The sequence below is a fragment of the Procambarus clarkii genome, chromosome 58, assembly GCF_040958095.1.
Source record: "Procambarus clarkii isolate CNS0578487 chromosome 58, FALCON_Pclarkii_2.0, whole genome shotgun sequence".
NCBI classification, from domain to species: domain Eukaryota; kingdom Metazoa; phylum Arthropoda; class Malacostraca; order Decapoda; family Cambaridae; genus Procambarus; species Procambarus clarkii.
In genome coordinates this window covers 10,627,122-10,639,320 of record NC_091207.1, presented here as the reverse complement: position 1 = coordinate 10,639,320, position 12,199 = coordinate 10,627,122, and the positions used below count along the sequence as shown (strand labels likewise).

Below are 12,199 nucleotides of genomic sequence, written 5' to 3'. Positions count from 1 at the left end.
GGTTGAAGGCCTTTGGCTGGTGTGAGGCTTCACTGGTTGAAGGCCTTTGGCTGGTGTGAGGCTTCACTGGTTGAAGGCCTTTGGCTGGTGTGAGGCTTCACTGGTTGAAGGCCTTTGGCTGGTGTGAGGCTTCACTGGTTGAAGGCCTTTGGCTGGTGTGAGGCTTCACTGGTTGAAGGCCTTTGGCTGGTGTGAGGCTTCACGGGTTGAAGGCCTTTGGCTGGTGTGAGGCTTCACTGGTTGAAGGCCTTTGGCTGGTGTGAGGCTTCACTGGTTGAAGGCCTTTGGCTGGTGTGAGGCTTCACTGGTTGAAGGCCTTTGGCTGGTGTGAGGCTTCACTGGTTGAAGGCCTTTGGCTGGTGTGAGGCTTCACTGGTTGAAGGCCTTTGGCTGGTGTGAGGCTTCACTGGTTGAAGGCCTTTGGCTGGTGTGAGGCTTCACTGGTATAAAGGCCTTTGGCTTGCTGTTCTTACCAAATAAGAATCAAGTTAAGCTTGCCTCCTGTGTTCTTCTGCCTCATTTATGATCAGTTCTTAATTGGTTCACCTCAGGTACTATACATGTTTCCAACTTCCGGATTAACACAGTTGGACGAAAAATTAATTAGCATGTCAGCAGAAGACATGAGTAAACTGTATTTCATCGTCTGTGGTGTTAGTTCTTCATTTCCATATTCTTCCTTCTCTTCATACGCCTCACCAGTAACAGACTGGAGAATCTCTTCTTCGCTCATCGCACCACTTCCTGGGTCGTTGGCATCTCTCTCTCTAGCCATTCAACCACATCTAGTCTTTCTAAATTTTCATCAGCATTTCTGAAAAACAGCTGGATAACCCAAAGATTCAGAAAAGCGGGCTTTGGGTAAGCGAGCTTATACAGTAATGTATTGTGCGTGTGTTTGCGGCAGTGTGGCATGCCCCAAGGAAAATGGAACTCCCTTTGGCTGCATTCTAACTGCTTCCTGGTGGAGTCAGGAAATCAGAGACCAATATGGGAAGGAATCCGTAGGAGACAAACTGATTCCATCATTATTTCATTATATTTGTGCTTAGCTTCAGATGCCAGTATGTCGGTTATGACTTAGGGAGCCGAGTGCAGTCAAGTATGACAAGGAGTCGCCTTACCATTGACGTGTCAACTTTGGACTCGTATACTCGTGTGAATGCAAGGATTGTGGCAATTATTTTTGAAGAGGGGAAGGTCCAGTTATTTATACGAGCTCCACACTCAAGAATTGGAACCATCTCCTGCTGTCACAACAACTGCACTATAGGACTGGTGTAGGGAGCTGTCAGTGCAAATAATTGGGGGAGGGAGCACTTTTTTTTTAGCATATCATTTTAGCTTAAGGCAATGTATTTTGCTAATAGTTAAATGTGTGAAACATTGCTATGCTCAAAAATATGGTGCTCATATATAGTTAGTAATTTAGTTCATTTATTATGCCCCCCATACCCATCTTGTGGGCGGTAGTGGGAAGAGTTACAGAGGCACATAATGGGCTCAGGGACTGAACCCCACAATTCATTTAGCTAAACAAGTTACAATCTTGATGAACTAGTTACAAAATTCAATATACATATATAGTGACATGTCTATTACAGTTCTGCATATTGTTTGAACAATAAAACCGTGATTTTTGCCGTTAGTTATATGTAACGTGTATATAGTGCAATATCTACATTTTTGTGCACATAATGAACTACTAAATTGGTGTTGCAAGAGTTTACAATCTCGTAATCATGATCTGAGGTCAGCTTAGCACGATGGCTCCGTGGGTTGGTACTTGTCGTAAAGATATTTTTATATAAACCATTCAGAGATATTTATCTAGTTTTTTTGAGTACTATTATTCATTTGTGTATAACTTAAGGAATTTATATAGTTAATAGTATGTGGAACATCACTATGCTTAAAAATATGGTGCACATATATAATAGTGACATACAGGGGTACCTCAGTTTAAGAGTTTAATCCGTTCCTGGAGACGGCTCGTATTCCAAAAACTCGCATTCTGAAGCTAATTTTCCCATAAGAAATAATGGGAAATGAATTAATCCGTTCCTGACTACCCCAAAAACCCCACATCAAACTAAATTTTTATACCTAATTCATCTAAATAAACCTACAAAACTATGTTCAAGCTATTACTTACCTTGCTGTTGAATACTGTAGGCGTATGGAAGATGGTGAGGAGAGGAGTTACTGTTTGGAAGGGGAGTCCCCTTCCATTATCACATCAGGCAGTGAGGACTTCACTGGTGTGCACCCTCTGGCACATTTTGCCTGCATACCACTAGGACCTGCTTGTGGCTCACGGCTTGCTTGCCTTACTAAGAATCTGTCTAAAGACACTTGTTTTTCCCTACATTTTAACACTTGTCTGTAGTAAGACATCACATTGTTGTTTAAAAGGTCAATGCAACGGCCTGCTACAGCTTTATCTGGGTTAGTTTTTTCAACAGAACTTTGCAGTTCTTCCCATACTTTACACATTTTCTTAATCAAGAAGGTACATCGTCTACTGCCTCTACTCACAGCTATTTTCTTAGGTTGAACCTTATCAATGGCTTTCTTGAGACCCATGGCGAGATATATAACAACAACTTTTATGCTCAAATGGCCAAAAAACCAACATAAAACTGTAAATCCTTGAAGAATTCAGGAGGGATAGTCACTGGGCGGGAGACAGTGGTAAACTGAGGGGCGGAGGGGCGACGATCGTCGTACCACCACGAGCTAGGTCGGCCTGAATGCGTATCAACAAACTCGCGTTTCGAGGTAACCCTCGCCTTCTGAGACACATTTTCCGAGGAAATCCGGCTCATATTCCGAAAAACTCGCATACAGGGACACTCATGTTCCAAGGTACCACTGTATATATTATATTCTATGAACAATAAAAGTATTTTTTGCTGTTTTCACTATAGTATATACACAAGTCATATACAGTATATCTATCAACATTTTTATGCACCTTAATGAACCAATAAGCAGTACTGGTGGGTGTGGTGATAAAATCAAAACAGAATGAAGCCACACTATACAAGTAGACATCAGCAATCACCTGATGCATGTAAATGCCTCCAGTATACTGGTATGTGTACAATACCGCAATGACTAGCCACGGAGCTGCTGTTATCACATTCCTGTCACTTAATCCTGAATATGATTCCATTTCCACAAGGTTATATTGTAAAGGAGCATATCAAACAAAGATTAGGGAAAATATAGGTCCATTAAAAACTGATACTTATCAGATAACTGATAATGATGAAGAAATGAGTAGTATTTTAAATAAATATTTTATCTCTGTATTTACTAAAGAGGAACTTTGCCTTATGCCTTCAGCCAAACAAGTCTCTGTTGGTGGGTAAGAGGACAGGTTGACTAGTTTATCAGTTACCAGGGAGGATGTTATTAAACAAATCCCCAGGGCCGGACAAAGTGTTTGCCAGGGTGCTTAAAGAAGGCTAAGCATTCTCTTCTTTGTCCTTATGCATGCTGCCTCTCCTCTTCCTTGGTTAGTCCCATTTTTGTTCTCTGCGATTAGCTTCAGGGAGCCACCTAGAGGTGGGGAAGGGCTTCCTCCAGAAACCAGCATTGAATGTAATGTAATGCCTTTTTCTAGGCGAGCCCCAGTGGCTCCCGACTCCCTCTCCCCTTACCAGGTTAATCTGTTCATCATCTCTAGAACCGACTAGGAAGATAGATGGCTGCATGTGGATGCTGGGACACCTGGTGGTGGCATTTGATATTATGGGTTTTGTGCTAATTTTGAATGTTTCTCTTGTTTTGTGTGAATCACCTGGAGTTTTTTTTTCAAGGCCTTGGTCTTTTATCCCTCCAATTGTCTATAAGGCTTCGCTGACTTTTTGGATATTTTACCAATGTGGTGGCAATTTTCACTTTTGCTCTGTGCCTCTGAGAGAGAAACCAAGTTTCAACTTTAGTATCCAATAGACGAAACAGAATTCTTGGATCTGACGTGACCCATCCAAATCTCTCCATTGGAAGATTCAAAATTATATACAGTACTATTATAATAGCTCAGTGCAATAGATATAAAATTAGGTTAAGATTTGTACAGCATTAGATTATTGAAAATGGTGCCATTTTGTATAAAATTTTCTATTTTTATTTTCTATTTAGGGTGTGATGCTGAAACTGGGACCGGTTGGAGGACTTATTTGCATTTAGTCAACAAAATTTAATTGAATGATAAATTTTTAATACCTCTCTTGTCCCCCCCCCACAACATTATAGATTTTACCATTGATAAGAAACCATGAGAATGAAACCAATACAATCGTATTTTTCAATAACATACCTGCACGGCCAGTAACTGGGTGGGTGACTAACAGCCTCAGGGAAGGTTGGTCAGGGCAACTGGTATAAGCCAAATAAGCATGCTCTCACTGACAATGAGAACCACACAAGTTATACACTCCCCGACCTTGCCATCAGACCTCAATCATTCATTTATTCCATATATTCGTTTGCGATCCGGCCCCAGGCAGCACCTCCACTTGGGAGAAGCTCATGTAATTCCGCGGCCAGCCACTGAGTTGCTAGTGGTTCCGCTGTTTTTTTTTTTTTTTTTTTTTTTTTTTTTTTTAACCTGACAAAACCCTCCCTCTCATTCACTGTTTTACATCTCTGCATATTTTTTGCCTCCTGCTACTAGTGCATCAGGAAATACAGTTAATGTGTTGTTTAGGGCTTCAACAAGCAGTGAAGTCAAGAGAAAACATTTTGTAATGATCTATTATAAGAACTGTAGCGAGTAAACAATATACTTGCTCCAATCTCTCATTAGCTTAATGACAAAACTCATTAGCACTAATTACAGTTATAATCTTTTCCCTAATTACAGGTAACATTCCTTCCATCCTTCCAACGTATTGGAGGATGGTGAGGTGTAGTCTAATAATGTAAGCAGTCAAGAAATGATTAATCAACAGTATAATTTCCACAGTGATTCAGTTAACTTCAGTACAGACGCTTTGGAGTTACCATACCTTTTCAACCTCAAGTATGTAGCACTTAGTGTATGCAGTTCTAATCGACCCCAAGATGCTCCAGCTTCGACACAGAGCAGACAGCAGACTACGACTGCGAGTTTAGACACTCACCATTCCCCATTGAGCCGCCAGGCTCTCCTGCATAGAGCTCTGCGACTCCGGCCTCACTCGGCTCTCTGCTCTGCTTCAAGTTTCGTCTCAACATCTACGACACAGCCAACAACCGACTGGTGTAACCAAGACTACTAAATAAATATAAAAGCCCACTAAACACTGTGTATCTAATCTACCCAACAACGTAACATAATCGTACATTACATTATCTTAACGACATTACATTGTCTACTTATCCAGACACAACTACATATCCAATCTCAATTGGGCCCGAGGTGTCTGGAAGTTGAGTGTATTTAGCATATTATTTGATTAAAACATTAAATAAATGGTTCCAAATTAATGTCATGTGTTTCTATCAAAAGAAAGTGTTTCTATCAATATAATAATAATAATTCATTGTGTCAGAGTACAGGCAGCCAGTTTATACACACAGTACATGTTAGGCGTATATCGAGGTCTTCCCCAGGGCTGAATTACTGACCCCCAGGATGCAACTCCAACAAGAAGCTGACAAACTCCTGGGTACCTATGTACTGCTAGGTGGACAGACCCATTAGGTGATAGGAAACGGGCCCAACCATTTCTGTCCCGCTGGAGATTCGAACTCGGAATTCTCGATTGCGAGTCGAGATCGAATCCAACTATACTACGAGGACCCATTCCCAATAATTAAATGTAGGAAGTTGTCAACTGTAGCCACCTATGTAAAGGCTTAATCTGGTTGCCACATTTAGTGACGGTAAATACTAAGATTTAATAACACAACAAAGCTGTGACTTGTCTGAATATTTTTATTATTAATCTGTAATAATACAGTATTAACATATTATAGGTTAACTGAATATTAACCTACTGTATAAAAATACTTTACAAATATCATCTGTCTAAATAATACAGTACATAATTACCATTTAATTATGGTCTATGCTAATATTATATGGGAGGAGAAAACTGCCAATCCTTGCTAAACACCAAAATGATAACATTCCAAACTCAGTATGGATACTTGTCTACATGATAGCAAATCCATTTCTTAAAGCCTTACTTCTTAACATGATTCGGAATCTACTTAACACTTTCGCATTCTTGGTACAGTATGCGCGCCCCAGCCTACCCCATGGTGCGCTGAGTGTTTCAATGGAGCGAGTGGCCACACTGAAATGTGTATACTCTCTTCAGTTTTCTCACCTCAATTTTTGTTGTACTTCATTCATTTTGACATACAACGTACGTCAAAATGAACAAAATGTTCCATGTGATGCACGAGAACCCCCAGTGAGAGAGGGGGTGGGGGTAAAAGGAGCAAAAGTCACAATGAGAGAAGGAACCGCCCCAAGGTACAATGTGGTCACAACTTGGGGCTTGGGGCCCAACTTTACCACAGAGGAGGGAGGGGGGTAGTCGGGAGGGTTAAAAAAGAGTAGCTTGATCTGGGCCCAATGCGGCCGGGGCTATAGAGCCCAGTCTTCCATCACCTCCGACTCTGGGCCTGGTCGCCCATCCCACGAGCCTGGGTAAGAGAGGTCAGTTCGGTGTCCATGCACACATCAATTCTAAAAGTCTAGGGTCTGGAACCAAGAAATACCACCTGCCAGGGAGGCCGAGCGCAGGTCAGTGCAGGAAGGGATGCGTCGTCACCAGTGGTGTTCCCCTCTTTTTAATAGGGAATCCTACTGCCTCGTCCATTCTCCCACACTGGTGCAAAGACCCCATTCTCCCTTTCGCCCCAGCCTGGACACTCAACCATCCACTTAGGACAGCCCCTCACGGGCGACCCCTCCAGCGGGTGGTCCAGACTCGCAAGGCCCCTACATGGTGCCCTTCTGCATGTACACCAGAGGAGGCAGGAGAGGAGGCACAGGCAACCCTCACTGGTCCCAGGGAGGTGTACGTGAGCCCCTCACCATGACAAGGCGACACCACAGAGTGGATGGCCTCTGGGAAACCCAACTTGTGGTTGGAGGTATTCCTTGTTTACCATCGACTGGGGTTAGGCATCCAGAAAGGTAGGAATAACCAAAGACCAAACAGGGAGGCAGAACTTCCCCAACTCTCAAGGAAACAAGCAAACGTCATTCACCGCTGCTGTGCTGCTTGTTTATGCAACCCTCCTCTCCCCAGAGGGGAAAGGAGGGGGAGGAGAAGCCCCAGATCCTGGTGCCAGCTACTTACACCCCAGTTTGGAGGCAGCATCAAAATCAAAACGAAACCGCCGACCAGAGGGAGGGAGGGTGCCAGGGAGCCTCCAGGGCTCACTCAGAAAAACAGCATTTCATTACATTCAACACTGGTATTCTGTAGGAAGCCCCTTCGGCTCTCTGGCACTACATAACCCAATATAAGTAAAAGAGGGACTTACCCCACAGGCGGCTGCCATGCACTCCACAACTCGAAGTCGAGACAACTGGCTGCAACTTGCGACCCAAAGGCACACATTACCGAGCAGAACCAGGAATGTTGACCAAATAACGAACGCCCAGGACTCTGTTCAACCTCCAAAATCGAGGTTCTTCCTCTGCGAAGAGCAGAGGAATAGACTGAACCAGCCATGTACCGGATGGTCTGATCTGCTGAAAGAGGCAGAGCCGCAGAAAATGCACTGGGTTTGGACACTGCGCAGGCAGTGCCTGAAACCAAGGCTGAGCCTTGGTTTTCTCTTCCGGATGACGGAAGGATGACTCTTCTGCCGTAAGACTCCAACCGAGCCAGAACCCTAAGCAACAGCTGTACCAGGGGAGAGGGGGAGGGGGGTGAAGAGGTACAGTTAACCCCACTGGACCAGTCCTGCTAAAAGGCGTCTACAGTGATGGCTCTGCAGTCAAAAAAGGGCGCCACATATATTGAGAGATGCCGAGACCAAGCCAACGTGAAGAAGTCCTCCGAGAGCTTGTACATCCAGCAGAGCCAACTAAAGAAGTTGGCATCGACTGTCCATTCCGTGAACAGGGGAATGAACTGAGACAGGCCATCCGCTAGGACGTTGGACACTCCCCAGAATATGAACCACACACAGAGCCAAACCCCGAGAATGCAGCAGACGAGGATTCCTATCTCCTATCACCAAAACGGGGCAGCCTTGGGGCATCCGAGCAGGCAACTAACCTAGCGTGATGGAGCAACCTAAACTGAGCATCCAATGTAGATGCCACCTGCACCCGAACCTCAATGTCTATAGAATGGGTAAAATGGAGCACGAACAGAGAACACATCTCGCTAGACTCCGAGTCAAAGGTGTTATTGACCCAACAGTCAGCATGACTGAGGTAAAACTGATGACTGTTACCTATCACAAGGGCACAGAACAACCGTCAAACTCAAACAAGGCAAGCTAGAACTCGAAAGATGCATCCATCAGTCCACCGAGCCATGATGGGGTTTTCCAGGGCCCATAAGCTGATTGCTACAGGAAGCACAGGCAAAATGTTGCAAAGCTGGTTAAACCCAAGCGTTTTTTTTTTTGCTGCTGGGATATTCCTGGGTGGGTCCTAAGCCTCTGGCTGGCTCACTAAATGTTACTTGCTTCTGTTTACTTAAGCAGTGTATGAGTATTTATGACTCGTATGGTTGCTTCAGAAAGATTTTTGCCCCATGAGTCAGGTGTAACACTGATGTTACACCTGACCACCACCACTACCACAACACCACGAAGGCAAAACACTGCCAAGAAATCGAGGCCAGAGTTGACAACTGTCCCAGATCGCATCAGCCAACGAACTGGGGTGTGAGTAGCCGGCACGGCGGTCTGAGGCTTCCCTTCCCTGGGAGGGGAGGGCTGCACAGGCAAGCGTTGTGTTGGTGGTGTATGGCTAGTTTCCTTTAGAGTTGGGGAAGTTCTGCCTCCCTGTTCGGTTTTCGGTTGCAATTTTCTTATCAAGTAGGGTTTGTTTTGTTATGCCTACCTTTCTGGGTGCCTTACCCCGGTCGATGGCAAACAAAGAATACCTCCAACCACAGAGGGCATTTTCCAAAGGCCATTGCTCCCTGTGCCTCTCTGAGGGGGGCCAGGTTCTGGCTCATGGTCCCTGGTAAGCTGAACTCCATTGACTAATGCCCGAGACTAATATATCACCTATCAGTCTGATAGCTCCAGAGAGCTGTAAGGGTTTCTCACAGAAAAAACTCCATCTGAAGACTGAAGTAAACAAGACAAGTGTGATTCCGTTTACTTCAGGAATGCCCACTCAAAGCAGCCTGTCCTCATTAACAAGGGTCAAATGCTCGTTAATCCAGCCATCAAACCCCCGTTTACGAATGAAAAACAGTTTACACACAACTGATGACGTATGTAGTTTTCTCAAGCTGTGTTTCGATGACATCCTCTGCTCGAATCGCATCTAAATGCTTCAACCACATACTACAAACACAAGTAATTGCCAACAGAACCTAGACACTTAACTAAATATTATTATACAGTAAAATGCAATATAAATTTATATACAAGAACAAACCAATTTTTATTACAGAGTACAGTGTTATAATTGATGAATACGTCTTGGAGGAGGGCCGCTGCTCTGACAAGCTTGCCTCAAGACGGCTTGCTCAAAGATATTGGTATGTTGATAAAGTCTCAACAGGCTACCATAATAGTAATAGCTCGTCAAACTATCGTTGGTCCACTTACACTCCATACAACTACCTTACTTTGGGTTTACTGTCTCTTCCACACCCGCATTTAAGTTATTATAAAACAAAATTTTAAAATATCCTTGACTAAAACTGACAAGACAAATGTGTACATTTGTTTTGTATAGATGGTGCTGGCCGCAGTAACAGCTTATGCGTTGACAACTGAAAATGAAAAGTGAAGTAGACGTGACTGGACCATACCTGGAGAGGGTTTTGGGATTTCTTCTACTACCCGAGTCAGGCTATCAGGGAACATCATTATCCCCAATGCATAATTCATATACTTGTAATCCCATTCCATACACAAAAATTCTCTTAATTATTTTAGCTTTATCTTGTCTGTGAGTGTCATTTACATCGACCAAAGTATGGCCCTTTACATCTGGTACTCCGGTAAAGTGTACACACACGGCTTTCAGTGATGCTGAAGACCATTGTTTACAGTCACTCCAAGTTTTAGTTTCATCTATGGAATTTAATATCCTGGTTTTACATGAATATGTCTGATTAATCTTTTCTGTTTCACTGATATTTTCCATGTGACTTTCATTTTTCTGGCCACAAGTAAGTTTCCACATTATTAACCGCTGGTCTATGGAAGTGCTTACCAGTAGTTCACTTGATATCCAATGAAGATCTGAAAATAAACCAAATGAGATGAAATCACACAATTCTCCAAGTAGATTTATGGAATATTGAAAATACTATAGTCTTAATTGAAGTGGGTAGGTAACTACTGGTAAATTTGACTTGAGGACTCACAAGTGTAGTACATACAGTACTTGTATTTGTAGAGACGTGTGTTCCCAGACACAACATGTCTTATCCATATGCAGATGATGAGTCACAATAATGTGGCTGAAGATATGATGACCAAACACACACCAGAAGATGAAGAAATGACGAGGTTTCAGTCCATCCTGGACCATTATCAAGTTATATGTGATCGTTGTTGGTCACATATGTTGTCGTTTCTTTTCTTATTGTGTGTGTGGTTTGGTCATCGTGTCTTACCCATCTGCATAGAAATTTGTCATTTACCTTATGGGGAAATAGAATGAATTCCAGGACCAGGAATTAAAAAAATACATGCACTGTACTGTGAAATAACCAGCATTGAATGTAATGAAATGCCATTTTCTGGATGAGCCCCTTCGGCTCCCTGGAGGTATAGGACTGATATTAGCTATATTAGTCTGGGGCTTCAGTCAATGGAGTCGGGCCTACTGGGGACCAGAGCCGGAACCTGGTTCCCTCAGAGAGGTACAGGGAGCAATGGCTCGAGGAGACCCCCCTTGTATTTTAGGATATTTCTTGTCTGCCATTGACCAGGGTTGGGCACCAAGAAAGGTAGCCCTCTCAAAACAAACCCCAAATGGTAAGAAATTGCAAAAACCCAAGACCGAGCAGAGAAACAACTCCCCAAAGGAAAACAAAGGAAACATGCAATTGTCACTCACCACTGCTGCGCTGTTTTTCCGCACAGCCTTCCTCTCCCCGGAAGAGAGGAAGGCTGTTTAGGTCCAGGACTCCTCGGAGAGAGTAGCCCTGGACCTACGTGTCAGCTACTCACACCTCAGTTCGGAGGCTGAGCATCAAACACAAAACCCCCAACCAGACGGAGAGAGGGTGCCAGGGAGCCTCCGGGGCTCACCCAGTAAGTGGAGTTTCATTACATTCAACGCTGGTTTTCTGTGGGGATGCCTCTTCAGCTCCATGGAGTTACGTAACCAAAGATAAGTAAAAATAGGGACTTACTCTTGAGGCGGTCGCACCGCATGGATCAAATCAAAGACGAGACAACTGGCTGCAAACTGTGACCCAAAGCTGTCCGAGATCCCCAGCTAAACCCTGCCCCGACCCTGAAACCCTCAGACGTTTAAGGGTTTCGGAGCCAGAAGGAGAGAGGGAGGAGAACTGTGAACCACACCAACAAAGGGGCGTGGAAGGAGGACAAAGGGGCGTGGAAGGAGGACAAAGGGGCGTGGAAGGAGGACAAAGGGGCGTGGAAGGAGGACAAAGGGGCGTGGAAGGAGGACAAAGGGGCGTGGAAGGAGGACAAAGGGGCATGGAAGGAGGACAAAGGGGCGTGGAAGGAGGACAAAGGGGCGTGGAAGGAGGACAAAGGGGCGTGGAAGGAACCAAAGTCGAAGCGACCAACGCCCCCCTAGTCCGGGTCCTTATAACCAAAACGGGGCAGCCCTGTGGTATTCGATCGGGCAACCAACCTTTTAGAACACCATTGATTGACTGTTGCCCAAGTCTAATATATACACTTCAGTCTGGTATAGCTCTGGGAAACTAAAGGGGCTCTCCACAGAAATCAGAGCATGTTTAGAAGAGGTAAATTTATGGGATTTATTTCTAGAAGAGTTAGCAACTAAATAATTAATGTTACTCTTCATCTACACAGTATCTTGTGCGTGTTAGGT

The 12,199-nt window shown here is 44.1% G+C and overlaps 1 protein-coding gene across 1 annotated transcript in view; it reads right to left on the bottom strand.

Moving 5' to 3' along the window:
- Positions 1-5,912: 5,912 nt before the first annotated feature.
- LOC123768052 (tRNA (34-2'-O)-methyltransferase regulator WDR6) overlaps positions 5,913-12,199 on the bottom strand; it is a 70,727-nt gene continuing 64,440 nt past the window's right edge. Inside the window, exon 13 of the mRNA XM_069306542.1 lies at positions 5,913-10,404. Coding sequence (XP_069162643.1) covers positions 10,013-10,404 — 392 coding nt within the window. The 3' untranslated portion in view covers positions 5,913-10,012. The remainder of the gene's footprint in view (positions 10,405-12,199) is intronic.